Raw genomic sequence first — 20891 nt, 5'->3', positions numbered from 1 at the left:
CCTGTGTAGAAGATTCTTTAGGAATGACAAGTGTACTAATTGGCTCTCTGAGAACAGTTGATGCATGGAGCAGACTGCCAAAGTACACTGACCAAGCACTAGTTTACATATTTTTAAGAAAGCCTGGACACTCATTATGGGAACAACTGTTTTGGTATATTGCCAGGCTGTAAGTGCATTAAAGCCTGTGCTTGAAATATTTGTATGTAAGTATATAAGTGGGTCAAAATAAAATATATGAAACAACATGCATTGTAAAATGTCAATGAGATACAACCTTAAAATGTAAGAGATTATAGACATTTGTACACATTTCCTCAGTTCAGACATTACTTTTCCACACTTTCTCTCATGTTTTTTATGCATGTGTGTGTATTTGTCAGCATTTTCTCTGTCCTGGTGTCTGCATTAGTACTGGTTTTGTGGATTGATATGGGAATTCTCATATTTGTGAATGCTCCAAGTTCATTAGTATATTAAGTGCATCTTAAAGGGAAAATAAATCTGATTTCTGAGACAGCAGTTCTTGTCACAGTCATATGAAGGTCATCTCACCAGCAGAGGCCTACATTATTTGAGATGAAACCCTTTTAACCAGTACAGGTAATTGCTTATGGCACTAAACAGTTACTTAGCTAGACACTAATTAATTTATGTGATGTATTCTAACTTCATCTCTTCCATAGATCAGTAGAAATGTTAGCACTGAATTAAACAAGAAAAAAAAAATAATAATAATCTAGCCTGCCACATAGAAAGGTACTGATTTGGGCACTTGATGTTGACTCTGCACAAGTATGCAGAACATTTCTTTGAGCAGTAGAATAGGCACAAATGAGATATCCCATAATGCCATTTCATTATTTACATCTGATCATTATTTACATGGTGAATAAAACATACATAATGGTTAGCTGAGAGTCTGAGAATCGTGGATGGACACTAACAGTGAAAAGGCAACATGGAAACAATTTCTGGTTGTGTGTGAATTTGCATGCCTTGATTTGGTAAATAAAAACAAAATGTTTCAAAGGATAAATTTCAACCATAACTAAATATGATTATATATGTTTCAAAAATAAACTTGTAAAAAGTTAAAATATTAATAATTAAATATCTAGACATTGAAAAAACAGCCAGGGTATTGTGACAGCATAGTGGTTGTATTAAATATAGAATATTTATTGATTGTCATGAATTGGCCATATAATGCAGGTATGGCTAGCACTGATGTGAGTTGAATTCCTCCACTGCCAATTAAGAGTGATATAATAGCAAGGAAGGGCACACATGCATATTTCAATAATTAATTCACAAGATAAACCTGGACCCAAGAGCATAAAATGAATATGTGCTACTGTCCTAGTATGGACCTTCAACATACACACCCAGATTAGACTGCACACAGACCACTTAGAGTGCTACGTTTTTGGCCAGAGCCCTCTTACACACTTAAACACACACAAACACACACACGCACTTTTGCTCATGTGTATGTATGCACACATACACACAATTTCAGTGGAAGGCTGGCAGAATTCTCCTATTCCTGCAGCCTTCTTCCTGGCATGGTAGTGTTGTCACTGCTCTGGTTCAGGGCAGGAGACATCTAAATATTTGCTTCTCTTAATTAAGCCAAATATAAATGCACTAATTAAACTCTTTTACTGGTAGCCGGCCTAAGCAGTCTTATGGAAGGCAACTGCCATACAGCTTATTAAACAGTGCAAATAATGCTTACCCTCTTCTCAGATAAATAACAGTGTATCCATCTGTCTATACACACACACACACACACACACACACACACACACACACACACACACACACACACACACACACACACACACACACACACATATATATGCATATGGAACCCAGATACAAGAACATAAAGGAGAATAAATGAGCTCTACTAAAATAATAAAGAAAATATTGCAAATGCAGATTACAATATACATAGGATAGTACACAGGGAAATAGACTAAAAGGCAATAAAAGTAGACAATATACATACTGAAAAAAATCTAAGCTCCAGACACCTACATTCCCTGGTTCTCTGTTACTGTAAAAATACTGAGCCTGACTTCCATAGGTTAGATAGCTACACCACATAGCCAAGTCAAGATAGAATCATAGCTTAGCATAACATAGCACAGCATAATACAGATCAGTATTCAGTTATATACAAACATTTCCTCATTCCCACTGGTCATTACTTTACATCATTTCCTGTTGCTGACCTCAGTTTTCGCAGGATAAAAAAAGATCTAGACCAATTCTTACTTGTTAAAGCAAAATTTCTCAAGAAAAAACCTAATGACTTCAATCCTGCAACAACAGAAATTCCCAAGTCTGCTTCTTTTCCTTGACCCAGCCCTGTGTGGCTTGGTGATATACAAGCCATTACGCATCAGAGAGTGCAGCAACTATATCTCAAAAGACAATTCCTGGTCTTTCATCACTTTAATCACATTCACAAGAGATGTCAGCAAGTCTGGACATTCGACACATTTCAAAAGATATTCCATGTTCTTTTATATTCAAAAGGACAAAAGTCACTCATTCCTAAGCCGCGGAAACAAACTTGCTGATTACAGATGAACAATGGAAGACAGAAAGAATAAAAAACACATCGCATGTTTAACTTAGTTTCCTTTAGTGTGGCATTACCCCTGGCATCACATTAATGCATTGTTTCAACAATGTAGGTAGATTTTTGAAATATACAGCAAATCATACATGTCAAGCAGGGTTCACCTTATTTGGTAAAGCTTAACATTATTACATGAATTGAACAGCATGGTGTGAAAGTTGTGTTATGTAGCATTGATATCAGATATGAAACACACCGCAACATGTATTCAGTAACTACACAGCTGTTAAACAGTAAAAAAAAAAATACTCACAGTACTTTCAGCTTTAATAGCCCAGCAAAAGCCATGTGTGATATGGAATGGATTTCATTGTTCTGTAAGTAACTGAAAGAGAAATTATTCTAATTAGAACACTACTTTCAAAACTGAAACAAATACCAGGACTCCTACAAGAATTTCACGCTTTTCTTTGATGTCCTAGAGTAAAACAAGTTGTCATTCACTGTTCAGTAAATGCATCACAATGTCTTAAAAAATGACAGTGTTCTGCATTATTTATTTATTTATTTGCATTTCATACCTCAATAACAAGTAGTGACTTTTTTATTTTGTAACTTAGCAAGTTCATAATGTGAAATGGGCCCTATTTAAGTGATTAAAGTTTAGAACTTCGAATTCCATATGGCTGAAACCATATGATCGAAGTTTTAAAACTTTGAACACTTAAATGGAGATGGGCTTGAGGCCAGTTATTTTACATTAAGAGGGTTCGTGTTCTGCACTCTTGTGGGAGGAGAGGCTGGACTCTGTCCTTCTGAGCTGGGAATTTCTGGTTAAAGCTTATAGTGCCTGCATATTTGAACTGCTTCTTACTGAAATTGGTACACCTCGTTTGCTGTAGCATAGACTAGATCCAGACCTACTGAATCTAGCTTTGTTTGTATAACTTGAGCACTAATCCAGGCATTCTTTAAAGTATTCAGTTGTATTTATTACTGCTGGTAGTAACTTGATTAAAGTGTAGCTATCATTTCTAAGTCTTCTGGATTAAGCACTTGGGCTTCAGACCAGTTGTTTTACATTAGGAAGGTTTGTGGCCTGCACTGTGGTGGCAGGGCAGGTAGCTTACATCCTTCTAAGTTAGGAACTGCTGATCGAGAGCTCAGTGTCTGTTATTCTAAAAGTGTATTAGTTCTGGTTTAAGCACTTGGGCTTCAGGCCAGTTATTTTACGTTAAGAAGGATTGTGGTCTGCACTCTTGTGGGAGGAGAGGCTGGACTCTGCCCTTCTGAGCAGGGAATTTCTGGTTAAAGGCTTATAGTGCCTGCATATTCTAACTGTTTCTTACTGAAATTGGTACACCTTGTTTGCTGTAGCATAGACTAGATCCAGGCCTGCTGAATCTAGCTTTATTTGTATGCTTGTTTGTTTATTTCCCTGAAACGCTAATTCCACCTGAAACGCGGCCTTTTAGCACTTCTGTGGATCCCTAGTGATATCTGCATTGCTTACTGTACTTATTTCCTTGTTTCACTTGAAAGAAAGTTACTGTTTGTCGTTTTTGCATTTAAGTTACCTGTAACACATTGCATTTAAGTTACCTGGCACTTGCTCACTAAAGCAATTATATAAGTCAGCTCTAAAAAATTAAAAGCACTACACCCTCACAAACTCCCCTTGAGTACCTTGTTCCCCATTGGCCCTTTTTTCAATTATAAAGGAATTCCCAATACTATTCTAGCATGTCCAAAGGTCAGTTGTCAATCTTCTCTCCGGTCCAGCAGGTGAATCTGGGAATCTTGAGGCAATGTTACAACTGCCTCATGTACACAGACAACCCTCTCCTCCTCCCAACAAATTCCAACACATGTGAGAGATGCAACCATATAGCCAAACTGGAGGCTAAGCTCTCTCAACTCAGTACTGGCGTAACCAGTCAGGAGGAGAAGGAAACCACACTCACTACAATTCCAGTCTCACATAGACCTACCACGACAACAAACCAAACACATAAACACACAAAAACATACTAGGAGGCTCTAAATAAAAATCTGCCTAAGCAGCAGAGACCTCCAAAGCAGACACCCAAGCAACCGCTACCCCAAAACAAAACACGTGCAACACATAACTCACAAAGCCAGTGTGCCGAACAGTCACAGCCCTTAAGGCTAAACAACACACCTGATACACTTGTAATAGGTGACTCTATCGTCAGGCACACTGACGTCCCGCTCACCAGGCTGCACAATGAGAAGGTCACGGTGAGCTGCCTGTCGGGCGCTTGGATCCGCCACATAACACAAGCACTCAGGTCACTCCAAAGCAAGTACAAATATGACTCAGTCATTGTCCATGCTGGTGTGAATGACCTGAGACGTACCTCCCTGGACTACATGAAAAGAGACATAGAGGAGCTCTCTGAGCATGTAGCCCAGGCTGGTATGACCCTGACCTTGAGTAGCATCTTACCCTCACCAAGAATGATGCCACAATATGAAGACAAGATGATCAATTTCAACAATTGGCTTAAGTGTTGGTGTCATTCAAAGGGGATCCAATGCCTGGTAGCCTGGGATGACATGCTCGACAAGCCACAATGCTTCGCTAGGGACGGCTTGCACCTGTCACCCCTGGGCTTTCGGATATTGGCAAAGGCTCTTGCTACCCCCATAGTGCCTTTTTTAGGCAAGGCTCAAAAGACAAACCCACCTCCATAGGTATCACAAGGGATAAGAAACTAAGAGTAATGCTACTCAACGCCAGAAGTCTAAACCTCAAGATGCACGCACTCGAAACTCTCCTTAGCATGGAGAACATCGATATCTGTGCAGTAACAGAAACCTGGTTCAAGGCTCCCGAGAGCACCCAAGCACTACCAGGTTATACCTCATACCATGCTTTTCGGCCCCAAAACTTGGACCGAACCACAAAAGGAGGGGGGAGTATCAATATTCGTCAAAGATACCCACACCTCCAGGTTGGTGGCACAGCACGAAGCATCAGACACTATCCATGTGCAACTAACTGTGGGTAAAACTGCCTTCCAGTTTATAGCCTGCTACAGACCACCCTCCCAAACACAGGAACCCCACTTGGCCTTCCTGAGAATACTGGAAAATATGAAGGTCTCTCCAAACACCATTATATTGGGCGACTTCAACTACCCAAACATAGACTGGGAGCATTACTCTAGCTCCAACACCCTAGCCCAAAGGTTCCTAGAATTTATAAACTCAAATGCTATGGAACAACTTGTTACCACTCCCACAAGAGGGAAAACATACTGGACCTGATCATCACCAACATGGGGACACTATGCTCCAGACCAGAAGTGTATCCCTCACTGGTAAGATCAGACCATAAACTAATCTCACTGGATATTCACATCCCGACCCCACCCCTGCCCTGAAAACCACAGTGAAAAACTTCTCTAAAGCAAATTTCACACACCTCAAAACCGGCGAAATCCTTCAAAGCCCCGGCCTGTGGAAAATCTGGCCCAGACCGCAGAATCCTTTATAAACGCATTCTATGAACACCTTCAGGAATGCATGGATCATGCAATCCCAAATAAAACCAAGACCCAATCCTCCAAAGGCAGGCGTCCTGTCTGGTGGACCCCAGCCATAAACAAACTATACAATAGAAGGAGGAAGCTACTACATGATAGAGCAAAATCCCAAAAGGGAAGGCATCTCTGATCAGTATTAGCAAAAACTACGGGCACTCATAAAATCGTCTAAGGCCAGCTTCGAGAGAAAAATTGCACAGGACACTAAGGATAATCACAAGGCTTTCTTTAGTTATGTTAGGAACCTGGGTGGGAACTCCCAGATATGCTCAGAATTAGTCCAAAATGACAAAAAATACACCGAGCCCACAGACATTGCCAACATCCTAGCTGACAGGTTCAGTGCAAACGTCTCCCCCCTCTCCCCACCAAAAGGGCAAATATCTATCCCAACAGAGTGCTGCCCCCCTGACATCTCAGATGCTCAGGTAAGAGCCGCCCTCTCCAAAGCAAAAAAACACAGCATCAATGGGACCAGATGGTGTCCCGGGCTGCGTCCTACATGAACTCCAAGAAGAGCTAAACCCAAACATAAAACTACTGTTCAATGCCTTACTACAGGATATGTACCCAAAGAGTGGCGTACAGCAACAGTGGTCCCTCTCCACAAAGGTGGTGCCTCAACGGATCCTGGAAACTATCGCCCCATAAGCCTGACTAGCTTGGTCTGCAAAGCTATGGAAAGGATCATCATGGACCTCATAAATAAAGATATTGGGGACCTACAGACACTGGATCCTACCCAGTTTGGCTTTGTTAAGGGCAGATCCTGCCTCTTAAACCTGGTCGATTTCTTTGAAACAGTCACCAAGGCCATTAACGAGGGGAAGGTGGTCCACACAGCCTACCTGGACCTCGCAAAAGCCTTCGATACAATACCCCACTCGGGCATTATAGATAAGCTCACCAGCTTAAATATAAACCCCTATGTCACTAGATGGGTTGCAAACTGGCTCAAGGACAGAACCCACATGGTTAGAATTGTTGGAGCCATGTCAAACTCCAAACCAGTTACAAGTGGCGTCCCACAAGGCTCAGTCCTGGGACCTCTCTTGTTCGGTATATATTTCTCGGTACAGGCCAACACGGAAGGACTGTGGCTGACCAAGTTCGCAGATGACTGCAAACTGGGCGCCATAATCAACTCTCCAGCCGACACAAGCATCCTCCAAAAGGGCCTCATAGAAACAGACAACTGGTGCCAGAGCCATGGCCTCAAGCTAAACGCCAAAAAGTGTATAGTCATCCCTTTGGCAAAACAAAATGCCCACAAATTACCACATAGGTGGTAATCCATTAAGTACAGAAGAAGTCATTAGGGACCTGGGGACCCAAGTTGATAGCAATCTCTCATTTGACAACCACGTGGCCAAAGTGGTTAGAAAAACATTTTATATAGCCCATCTAATCATGAAGGGATTCACATCTAGATCAGGGAGGTCATCGTGCCTCTTTACTCATCCCTCATCAGGCCCATAATTGAGTACAATGCCCCTTTTGGGATGTACCTTACCAGACACCTGCAGCAACTGGAAAGACCCCAAAAGTACCTCACCAAGAGGATCAAAGGGCTCAAACAGATGCCATATGCTGCCCGGTTAAAGAAAATCCAGCTCTACTCAGTGGCATACCGCCTGCTCAGAGGCGATCTGTGCCTGACGTATAAAGCCATGTCCAACCCAGAACTAATGGACATGCTGCACCTCAGAAAATCCAAATCCCATCGAGCTACGCTCGAGAGACTTGAACCTCAGCACTGAAATAAATAGGACATGCTGGAGGGACAGATTCATAACCCAGAGGCTCCCTTCACTCTGGAATAAAATCCCAGTCCAGGTTAGGCAGAGTCCCACATTGACTCTCTTCAAGAGGAATCTTGATGAGTGGATGGGAGATCGTAGGTTTACGCCGGCTATCACTTCTGTGTCACTGTTAGACAGAGGCACAGTATACTAACCTCAAAAAAAGCCATAGCAAAATTAATTTAAAATGGGTGGCGAAAGCCAAACACACTCTGGCTAGGCTTATAAATGCCCTAGGGCAGATAGCCTAGTATGAACCTATGAACCTATGAACCTATGAACCATACAGAGCAGAATGGAAATATTCCCTTTTCCTTGCTGTAGTACGACCTCAGAGTTGTTATATTTTAATAGGGGGGGGTGTGGGGTACAGGGGGGCTTTCATATATGTGTTTTAATTTGTTTTTGTCTTTTTTTTCTTTTTTTTAATGTTTGAAATTACAAAACTTCAATCATATGGTCCCGACCATATGAGTTCAAAGTTTTGTAATTTTGATCATTCAACATAGATCCTGTGAAACATACTTATTACATTATATTTTTTAATGAGGAGCCACATTTAAGCCATATTTTTTTAGTAATATTTCTAGTAATATTATTTTAATAATTTGAATATAATTGAGTTGGTTATTACAATATAATAAGCATGGAATTCAAACCCTGTTCCTCGGATGCATTTCTCATTAGTCCTGGTCACTAGTCTATATTTAGTCATAATATTTAATGCTGTTATTGTGATTTCCTTGTGGTACATTGTGTTACTAGATTATATAATCACAATATAAATTATCTGTTCTTGTTCTGCTTTCAAATTTGAGAACTTACTAATAGTTGGGTACATGGCTGCATGCCAGGAAAGAAAAGTCATAAACATGTGGGAAGTCATATGGACAGTAATGTTTTAGTGTAGTGAAGATAGGAATATTTTTTTAATTGAGAATGCAAAACATTTGCATTTTGAAAATAAAGATGGCTTTCAGCCAAACAGCATTTAGTTTCTTTGTATATGAAACATTGTCAGATGCACTAGTACAAATTATTTTCAAATCACACACATCTCTGCTGCATTCAGCACATCATTTTTATGCAGAGTTTCAATAATGAAGAGTAGAAAAGTATTTTATTCCTTTGGTCTGGTATAGAAAAAATTACTTATAAATGATTTGTTTAAAATAGATGACATTTGTGCTATTTTACTATTATAAAATCCGCGGTGGTGCAGCGGTAGCGTTGCTGCCTCACAGCAAGAGGATCTCCTGTTCGATTCTCAGCTAGAGTGCGGGGAGTGCCTTCTGTGTGGAGTCTGCACGCCCTCCCCGTGGTTGGGTGGGCATTTGAAAGACATGCGTAAATGGGTGTGCCTTCATTGAAGGTTGAATGTCGAGCTGGCACCTCAGCATTCGTGAAAATCTACTGCCAATCATTAGCGGACCGGAGTTCTGTTGTGGCGACCCCTAACCGGGAAAAGCCGAAAGACAAACGACAACAGTAAAAGACTTCTGGATGCACATTAGTAGCTAAGATGAGGCCCAGAATTTCTTTCATGCAATTCTGCCATTTCTGCTTGCATATTCTTTTCCTGGAGGTTTTACACCTTACAGTTTCTACACCTTGTGTACTACAATCATTCAAGGTTTATCATGCTTCACGTGACTAGAGTTTATGCTATATATTGCTTTTTTTCCTTTTCACATGTTTGCAAGACATTAACTACAAAAGTTCAGTGCCAGAGTCAAAACAAATAATAGAATTCCAGAATAACACCTTCCCATATCAGCATCAGATCACAATTCATCAGATAACAAGTCAAAAAGATATTTGAATATTTGTCTTAAATTGTGTTAAATTGTCTTTTTAAGTTTGTAAAGTTAATTGTGTCAGAAATTAAGAATAAGTTTTGTGTATGTAGTAGTTGAGCTATATAACTGAAAATATAATTTTGTAAAACAACATTAAAGGGAATATTCAAGAATGACCTGCACATAAATAGTGATTTCTTTCAGTGTCTTCTATAATATATTTTATTTGTTGAAGTTCAAGTGGCCCAGTCTGGATGCTGGACACACAGCAGGGCTTGTTACCATAACCACCTGTGAATGCAGGCAGTTAACACTATCCAGTGAGGTCTATCCTTATTCCAATCCAAATCACAAGTGAAGATATAACAGTGGCCCAGAAAAGCCACAATCATGGTTTCATATAGCCACAATTCAGTTCTCAGGTTACCTTGTTGGCCAGTCAGTAATGGATAGTTAGGCATGTTCTCCTGCCTTGGAAGATCATGTGGCTTCAGGACACGTTTTTCACACTAATATGTCACAAGCCTAACATTAAACAAAACTAATCCTATTTACCTCAAAGTATTCAAATGACTACAAAAATAATTTCAGTATTACTTCCTCTAACATTACCAGCCTAACGTTAGCAAGTCAAACTAAGTTTCTAGGAGTCACTGTTGATGAAAGTTTAACATTTAATCATATAAAACAAGCAGTGGAAAACATCCACAAAATGTTAGATACTCTCTCTATAGAATCAGATAGTACTTCACAGATAATGCCAGAAAAAGTATTCTCTTTTCATCTCTACACCACTTTATGTTGTTTCCATCTTGATTACCGTACAGTCCACTCAACTCTCACTCCCGGAACAGCACTATAATAAGGTGGTAAAGTTCAGTGCTAATCATCATTATAGGACACCTCATTGTCTAACCTTAAAAAAAAAAAACTTCAGTGGTTAGAGCTAAGGTATTACCATATACTTTACCAACTAGCCAAATCCCATAAATTCATCTATTATCCAGACAAATGCCCAAGTCTGAAAATTGTTCTGCAACTTTATAATCCAAGTAAACAGCTGAGGTCTACCAACAGTGTGTCATTACCTGTTACAAATGCTTAACAACTCAACTGGTGACTCTTTGTACTCTTCTTTCCTGGCCAAAATGTGGACTCCCTTCCCTCACTCTAACACAGTAAACTCCAACTCTTTTAAGTCACAAACAAGAGCACACCTAAAATATATCTGGCTCCGTACATGCACAACATCTAGATGATAAATCTCCTTACCCTTACTTTCTCCTTTTGTTTCCAAGCACTCTTTCCTTAATTATTTGTCCAAAATCTCCTTCTTGCCTTCTCCCTGTGCCAAATCATTCTCTCTCAGCTAATACTAATCCTCCATTTTGTCTTCTTTTCTCTCCTTTTATCAAGTTCATTTCCAAATATATTTCATAGCTTTTTATATGATGTTGCTATTAATCAATGATACTCTGTTTAAATTTTGCATATGTGCTGATCATTTTTATACCTCTGTTTACTTTGTTCTTTATACAATGCTGGATTTTATTCTGGAGCTTTTCCATCCAGGCTTCTGCTGAAAATTAATAGCTTTCTGTCCAGTTGGACTAGCCTAGTAAATAAATGCCATAAATAAATGAAAAGATAGACAGATAGATAAATAAATAAATAAACCAAATACATTGAGTGGGCATAGGACTCCTTCAAGGGTGTGCCTTGTCTTCCTTTCTTTTTGTCATTTTCATGGTCAGAATGTCAAGATATGCAAAGGTCTGGAGTCTGAGAATGAGCAGGTGGCATGTTTTCTGTTTCCAGAAGATGTTAGTCTATTTAAAGTTACTACTTGTCTTTCTTTATGCAAGACAGTCTCTATTTTGGCAGGTGTGTCCTGCAAAAAAAGCACGAGAAACAGCAAATGTATTGGAATTTCTGGACAAAAATATTTCCCAGCATACTATTCAACCCATTTGTACAATAATTCTGGACAATGTGAAAAATAAAAGGAACAAAGTCACATAAATGGGGGCAATTTTTAAATATTTTTCTTATGAACCTAGAAAGTTGATATAACAATACAGTTTGCATTAACATGTATTTTCTAAAGGGTATGAATTCTGGAACTCAAATGTTTCTCATTATTTACTGACTTCAGTCCTCAATCAGTTGCAAGTAAACCACAAATTTTACAAGGAACAGATGAAAATATAACATAAAAATCTGAACAGTTGAGAGGTATGTCTACACTTACTCTTAGTAGTTCTAAAATGACAATCTCAAACACCTTTATTAGATATAAAAGAAACAATTCAAATGTTGTTAAAGTGAGCTTGTAATTTGGCAGCAAAATGAAGCCCACTCCTTTGCAGTGGTTGCAAGTATAGTTTGTCCTGCAAATTTACAAGTTTCATTAAAAATATTCCACCTTCAGCATCTAATTAGGTGGTAAACCTATCATAATAGCCTTAAATGATTGGGATCTCTAGACTGCAGCTGCCAGATTTCCCCTAGTCACTATGAATACCACCTCTAGTCTTCCCTGAAAAGGGGTCATTCACCTAGTAGGACTAACCTGATCAACAAAGAGTAGATATATAAATAATTCAATAATACTGCTAAGTGTGATGAACCTGCAATAAAAATATGCAACCCCAAATCAGAGGTCATGGTTCTCCCCTTGAAAATAGTGGTCTACCCCTGCAGGTAAAAGGAAGCAGTTACTTCAGGTGGAAGAGTTTAAGTATCTTGGTCCCTTGTTCACACATGAAGGTAGAGATGTTCAAGAGATTGACCTGTACAGGGGTGCATTGACAAGGTACTGTGGGCATCATGCCAGAATATGGTCATGCAGGAAGAGCTGAATCATAGGATAAAGACTTCAGTTCCTTATTATTCTGAGTCTCCATCCTCACATGTGGTCATGAGTTTTGGGAGTCAGCAGAGAAGAATCACAGGTACAAGTAGCAGAAATGAGGTTATTCCAGGGTATTGGACTCACTTCCATAACAATTTGTAAAGCTCTATATCCTGGCAAAATCTCAGGAATACAGCCACTGTACAAATGTGATGAAAGGAGTCAGTTAAGATGGTTTTGGCAACATGAGAGGTTACCACACAAGTGTACTAGGCATGACCTAATGTAAAGAAGTCTGAGGGCACACCCAGAATATCCTGGAGGAGAGATATCTTTCAGCATACCAGATAATGCCTGTGATGTCATACAGTGATCTGAAACCTCTTGCTGGGGATATGAAAGTCTGATCTATTCTCCTCAGCTTCCTACTACTGTGTCTGTCACCATAGCCAGTTGTTTGGAAAATGAATAGATGGACAAAAGGAAAATCATGTACAAAATATGCAACATATTTTCAGGGAGAGTAAAAGTCATGGAGGTCTTATATTTCTTCCAATAAGGTCAGAAAAACATAACCTGTGTTGTTTATTCGGGTCTATATTAGATCAGTGAAACAGTATTACAGTGAATGCCGTTTTGCCGACACATGCAGGCCGAAATCCGAAAATAGCCAAGGCTCAGGTCAACTATTTTTTTCCCAGGGAAAAAAAAAATCCCTTGGCCTGAGCCATGACATTGCCCTTTACCCCACTGTAGTGTGATCTTGGAGTTAGTATATTTAGTTAGGGGTGTGTGGGGGTCACAGCCCCCCACATTGGGGGGTGTGGGGGGCAAAGTGCCCCACTTTGTTATGTTTGAAACTGTGTATGTGTTTTTAGTGCAAGTGATTTCTTTCCCAGGGAAAGAAATCGCTGTTTTGAACATTCTCAGTTTAGTGTGGTTGCTGATTACGTGTCAGTGAAGAGGCGTTCGATAGAAGGCTTCTTCGAGCAATATAGACCCATTTATTCAGACTTTGTCATGGTCCTTGGCAGTGAAAGGCTGATTACCATAACAAATAAGGATGAAATAATGGTTATAAGCCAGGTTTCGTATTGGATAAAAGGGGAAAGATTTGTTTAAGGTGAGAATGATCACTTGTGGTGCAAAGGAAAAATGGATTATTACATGGACTAATACCTGCTCATTTTGTTTCTAAACTCTTCCTAAGTGAGGCTACTAAAACTGAATAGTTTGGAGAGGCATGGAATTTTAGGGAACAGAAATCTGCAGCATGAAGGACAGATGTGATATAAATAATCCATTAAAATATAAATAAATTATTTCCTTTCTAGTGACTGACTTTAATTGACAGTGTAGAATACTTTATTACTACAGATGCCAAGCTAGACGTGATGCACAATACTGTAATGCATCTATGCTAAGACACAGGCAGGCAGACGTTGCAGTAATTATTTCTGGAGCCAGTTTAGAAAGGCAGAACAGAGGCATGCAAGCAAGACGGCTGACATGTAACACTTTCAGTGATGAGCTCTGTGGTTGGAACAACTGAACTGTAGAAAAGAGATAATCTTTAGCAAGAATTTCAACTTCACTGGTTTCCTAGCAACAACTAGCACACATTTTAGGAAATGCTGAAAAGTTACATTAATTTCTTGTCAGAAATCTTTCATTATTTCTACACATTGGGAAGAGAAATGAGTTCTTCAAAGTTCTCCCATTCTGAAGTATTCTTGAAGAAAGACTACCAATAAATTTTGACTTCAATACAAGAACTTTTATTGAAAATTGACAACCTTCAAGAAAAACTTGCATAATCTAGAAGATAACAGTACACAGTATACAGTGATGTTGTAATCAATGATACAAAAACAAAACTCTCCAATACAGGACATTCAACTATCTTAAAAGACATAGATGGAAGTCTGAAATAAGCTAAGATACAAACAGAATTATTTTTAAAATTAATTATTCAGTTGCTTAATAAAATAGAATGTCTTGAAAGCTATGATGAAATGTGGTATAATTTAAGGATTTTTTATCCCTGAAATGGTAAAAGATGAGGATGTGCCTTTTTATCCACTTGGATTTCTAAATTCCTAAATCTCCAGGAAAGTATCTCATTTGACAGAGAAAGAGTGTGCAAAAGAGAGAGAGAGAGAGAGAGACCAACACTCAATTGGTAAGTCACATTCAACAAATTCTGAATCACCTCCTGGATATATTGTAGTTAAATTCTTGTCATACCTAGACAAAGAACTAGTGTTAAAAGCAACTTAGTCAAAGTCACTCTTAACATATGGAGTAGAGGTAATTAGATTTGATAATGGCTATGCCAATAAAACTAGACAAAAAGGAACAAATGCTTGCCATTGATCAAGCTTTTGAAACAAAATAATATTAAAATTTATTTACTTTACCCTGCAACATTAAAAATATTTTGCAGTCTAGTTCAATAACATTTAATAATCTAGAAGAAGTTACCTGCTTTACAAATAATAATAGTCATGTAGCATTTACTGAAGATATGGATTTGTCTACTGTCTTACTCAAAAAACATCAGAAAAACCCATCTAGGTTAAAGTCAACAAGGAACAGAAAGTCATACAATCAAACCTTTTATCTGCAGTAGCATCTTCCAAAAAAAAGCCTTGATTATATTTTACAGCTATAAGTCTTCCTCATTTATTACACCTAAGACTTATATTATTCTTTATGATATTAAACAAATATGACTGGAGCATTGGATGGCTACTTTTCTGATTTCAAAACTTCTCTCTTCTAAATTGGAAAATAATAATAATCATAAGGTAAGATTTCACTGTTGTCTAATAATTAGAGCTCAAGGAAACACACACTCAGAATAATTGTTTATTTACATACTAACCTCTACACAGAAATGCTATTAATGATTATCAAATTTATTGAAATTTTATTTTCTCAAGCTTTCAATTTACTGGCCATCTCATTGCTTTATGCCTTGACACACATCAGTCCAGTATGTTTCTTATAAATAGTTTACTTCATATAATTGTCACTTAAAAATGGAATGTTTATCATCTTTGCATTTAGCAACATATACATATTTAGTTTTATTACCTTACTGCTATGATAAGAAAAGGGTAGCCATTTATATTTTAATACTTGCCTTCATGTGAAAAGAATGTTGTATGGTCTATGTTTTTCATATAGGCTTGGAAACATACTGTAGACCTTCAAACTGAATGCAGTTTTCTATCTTTCTACTCACACTGTAGTATTTCACATATATATCTTGGGAGATTCAATTAATTTATTTGTCATTATTCACGAGGAAAGATAATCACCTTCTCAGGATTGTTTTTCCCACCTGAAACATGAAATATAAAGTGTGAGCCCTTGCTATATCTCTCATATACTTGACTTCTGAAGTGCTCAGCATTTGTGTCTTTTAATTGCATATTTCATTTTATATGGTATATATACCTTTGAATTGTTCTTGTTTGTTTTATTTATTTGTATATTCATGAAGTTAGACAAAATGAGAACTGAATAATTATGAGGGGAGCATTTGTTATATGGATATGAAAAATGCATGCTAGCACGTCTTAAATGCCATGAATTATACAAAGTGATTTCACATACTTTATCTAAGAAATTATAATATTTACAAAGTAATAATTATTAATTACACCATAAAGTTATTTTAAATCTAAGGATTAAAAGGTTTGAATTATAAAGTAATAATACATTTAATAATAGAACTCTAATGGGGTTCATTAATGCCTGCACTAAGTGTACACTGTTCTAATTAAGAGACAGCACAAGCATAACTCACACCTTCTTCCTCCTAATTTTAGTTTTCCTACTGATTTTCTTGTAGCTTTAAATACAAAGGAGGATTCATAAAGGCTATCACAAAGTGTAAACTACATGTACACTTAGTGTAATTTTTCTGATTGACTAGAAAGCCCAAAAACGTGGTACGGATGATTTTGTATACAGATCATGTACACTTAGTGTAGGTGTTATTGAATCTGGTCCCTTAGCTTTGTTTCTTGCCGTAGTCATACGGCATCATGTTAAATTATATGTCTTAGTAACAATAAATCAGTTTTCAGTCATACAGTAAATGTGATTTTAAAGTTCAGTTTTATAAGCATCAGGTCACTTTTAAATGAAAAGGCTGAAGAATATTTTTCTTTCCTTCTACTTATGATTACCTAACTGAAATGTAGCTCATAACCATCTTTTATACTTATTTGGTGTTGTTTCTTAGTAACAGTTAACACATTATCAGTAATTTTTCTGCTCAGGAGCATACTAAATAATCTCTTGGGGGAAGTTTTTTTTTACTATTAGCCAAAAATGGTAATTTTGGTATTTTTTAATATTGCAGTTGCCAGACTAATTACTTAATTAAACAATAGTCAGTCAGTTATACATTAACTAGTGTACATTTTGAAATGTGTTAGAACTGATACTTTATTGCTCCTATTATTGTTGTTGCACTCTTTCAGACATCTGTTTAAGGTCAAACTTACCTCCTAAATCTATCTTATATGATTAATATATAAGCTTATTATTATTATTGCTTTTGTTGTTGTTCTTGGGCAACACCTTTTATTTCATATTTTTGGAAGAAATAGAAAAACAATAAAAATAATAAACATGGCCACACATGTTGAGGTGACTAATGTCTCTGTTGTAAAAATATACAAATACTATTAGAAATGATTATACATTGTTGAATATGTATGCATTGAGTTATATTATGAACAAGTCCTCTACTTATGAACATATAGATAAAGGGACATATTTCAAATCTCATGTAGATTTTCTTATTCCTTATAAGTATTTCTTAGTAATATTATTGATTATTTCTTTCTGAAAAAGAACACAAATAATATTATATTAATATCAGGCTTTACTATTTGGTATCAGATAAGCAATGCACTGTTATTTATAGAATTCTTAATCGTTTACATAATTAGTTCATTTGAATATTAAATATTGTTATATTTATTTAATATTCATAATAGAAAAAAGCTATATATAATTGATATATTGTCTGATGCCAGACAATATCCCAGGATGCCTTCTAAATAGTATGAAATATGACCTATTGGGCCCTCTGGAATTGCTATTTAACTGTAGCCTCCAAACAGGATTTATGCCTCATGAATGGAGAGCAGCAATAGTCATTCCTCTGCACGAAGGTGGGCCATCTACAGACCATGGAAACTACAGACCCATAAGTCTCACTAGTCTTAGATGCAAAGCCATGGAAAGAATTATCATGGAAATGATCAATAATGGTATAGTAAATATCCAGACACAGAACCCAACCCAGTTGGGTTTCATCAAGGGCAGGTCATGCCTACTCAACCTGGTGAACTTCTTTGAGAAGGTCACCAAAGCAATGGGTGAGGGAAAATGATTTATACTGCCTATTTACCTAAAAAATGTACTTTATTCATCTGCTTTTACTGTATTTGTGTTTCTTCTTACTTTATTACTTTATTTTGCTTTTGCTGCTTGTTCTTAAAAGTACTCAACTGCATTTATTCTGCTGCATTTATTACTGCTTGTTAGTAGCCTGATTAAATTGTAACTGTTATTCTAAGCCTTTTGGTTTAAGCACTTGGGATTCAGGCCAGTTGTTTTACATTAAAAAGGTTTGTGGTCTACACTCTTGTGGCAGGAAAGGTAGCCTACATTCCTTCTAAGTTGGGAATTGCTGGTTGAAGGCTTAGTGTCTGCTATTCTAAAAGTGTCTTAGTTCTGGTTTAAGCACTTGGGCTTCAGGCCAGTTATTTTACATTAAGAAAGTTTGTGGTCTACACTCTTGTGGGAGGAGAGGGCAGATTCTGCCCTTCTGAACTGGGAATTGCTGGTGAAGGCCTATTGTGCCTGCTTATTTGAACTGTTTCTTTCTGAAATTGGTGTGCCTTGTTTGCTGTAGCATAGACTAGATTCAAACCTGCTGAATTTAGCTATGTTTGTATAACTTGAGCACTAATCCAGAACATCTTTTTTGGAGAGGGTTCCCCTGCACCCTAGTGGCAGGAATGTGCAGTTAGACCTTGTCTGATTGAAGACTGCTTTAAGAGGGCTCAGTTTTGAGCTTTTTATTGGTTAATTGGTTAATTTGTTTAAATCAGTTTGCTCTTGTTTGCTACTGTTATATGTAAGTGTGTATTTGTTGTCCTGTGTTAAATCGACCTAAACAGAGTTTTAATATCTTTAGCATAGTCTGGTTACAGGTTTTGCTGCATCCAAATCTGTTTGTGTGATTCCTGTGTTTCTTGCTATACCATCTTGTGTTGGCTGGGGCCTCCCTGCACTTAATGGGAGTAAGTGAACTGGTTGGAACTGGTCTGGCATAGGGTGTTGAGCTATGAGCTCAGGGACAAGGTTTGATTGGTCAATTCCACTGTTTCTATTTTACTTTCATCTTGTGGTATTTAAACCCAGCATTTGCCTGGGTTTGTGCTTGTTTGCCCATTGTGCACAGCTGCTGCACTGTTTTAACCCTTGGTGAGGTATCTCAGTTTAATTTTTTCCCTTACCAGCACTCCTGTGTAAGTGAGGCCCTCACCTGCAGCTACTGTATTGATTTTATGCAGCCCTACTCCCACCTATAGGTACTGTCCTCAGATAGTACCCACTCTACTATCCCTGACCTCTCTTCCATAGATTCTGATAACCATGGATGGACACTTTCCTATGGTTTCTCCTGCTAGTCTGGTTGATATGGGCATCCTGAGACAGTGTAGCAACTGCCTTATGTACACAGACAACCCTCTATTACTACCACCTAGGAAAACAATATGTGAGAGATGCAATTACATTAGGAACCCAGAATCCTTGCTGTCTCAGTCACAAGCCAGTACATCTGGCACTGGGAAGGTTGTCTTACAAAGACTACAAACACCACACCTCTAACACCACCCACATCTGTATAACACACTCCTACATATGCAGGGGTTCTCAACAAAAACAAACCTAGCAAAAGAGACCTCCGAAGCAGAAACACACATGCACATCACAACCCACAGCACCAAGCATCACACATAGCACACACGTCTGTGTCTCACAGCCTCTAAGGCCCAGCCAGAAACCCAACATACTAGTCATAGGAGACTTTATCTTGAGACACAGAGATGTGCCCCTCACCAGGTAAAACAAGGAGAAAGTCATGGTAAGTTGCTTGTTAGGTGCTAGAATCTGCCATAGCATGCACGCACTCAAGTCTCTTAACAACAGGTACTGTTATGACTCTGTCATACTTCATGTTGGTGTGAATGACTTGAGATGTACCTCTCTGGACTATATGAAGAAAGACATGATTAAGCTCATTGAATATGTGTCCCAGGCAGGTATGGCTTTAGCCTTAAGCAGCATCCTACCATCACCCAGAATGATGTCTCAATACAAACAGAAAATGACTGACTTTAACAATTGGCTTAGTTTCTGGTGTCACTCCAAGGGGATCCAGTACCTGGCAGCCTGGGAGGACATGATTGACAGACCACGATGCTTTGCCAGAGATGGCCTTCATCTGTCTCCTCTGGGCTTTAGGCTTCTGGAAAAGGCTTTTGCTTTCCCATAGTGCCTTTTTTAGACAAAGTCATGAGCACAAAATTACCAACATGAAAAATTCTTCTAAATGAAATTTAAAGGTCATGCTGCTAAACGCTAGGAGTCTTAGCGTGAAACTGCACTCATTGCAAGCATTCCTTGCCCCTGGAGGATGCTGACATTTGTGCAGTCAATGAAACCTGTTTTAAAGCTGGGGAAAGCACCCCAGCCTTACCAGGTTACTCATCCTACCATACTTTCAAACCCCAAATGGAGGGCTACAAAGCCAAAGGAGGTGGAGTTTCAATATTTATCAAAGACATACACACCTCCAGGCTGGTCAAATGGTATGATGCACAGCAGAAACTCTAAGTACAGTTAACTGTTGACAAAACACCTACTCAAATCATAGTTAACTACAGACCCCCAACCATGACTCAGGATGCCCACTCCACCTGTCTGGACTTACTTGAATCCATCAAGATTCAACCCTCTACCTTGATCCTGGGTGACTTTAACTACCCAACCATAGAGTGGAAGAACTATTCTAGCCCAAACTTGAATGCCAAGAGATTCCTCGACTTCGTCAATGCCAATGCATTAAATCAGCTGGTAGATACCCCTACGAGAGTTGAAAATATCCTGGACCTAGTCCTAACCAACATGATTGGCCACTGTAGCACCCCTACAGTGTTATCCTCCTTC

The 20891-nt window shown here is 38.3% G+C and overlaps 1 protein-coding gene across 1 annotated transcript in view; it reads right to left on the bottom strand.

Moving 5' to 3' along the window:
- The window catches only part of LOC122789682 (relaxin receptor 1-like), a 976275-nt gene that overhangs the window by 370915 nt on the left and 584469 nt on the right, over positions 1 to 20891 (bottom strand). Inside the window, exon 6 of the mRNA XM_044057098.1 lies at positions 2910 to 2981. Coding sequence (XP_043913033.1) covers positions 2910 to 2981 — 72 coding nt within the window. The remainder of the gene's footprint in view (positions 1 to 2909; positions 2982 to 20891) is intronic.

This window comes from Protopterus annectens, chromosome 15.part0 (genome assembly GCF_019279795.1).
Source record: "Protopterus annectens isolate FY-2018-M chromosome 15.part0, PAN1.0, whole genome shotgun sequence".
Lineage (NCBI taxonomy): Eukaryota > Metazoa > Chordata > Ceratodontiformes > Protopteridae > Protopterus > Protopterus annectens.
This window is presented reverse-complemented; position numbering and strand designations above follow the sequence as displayed.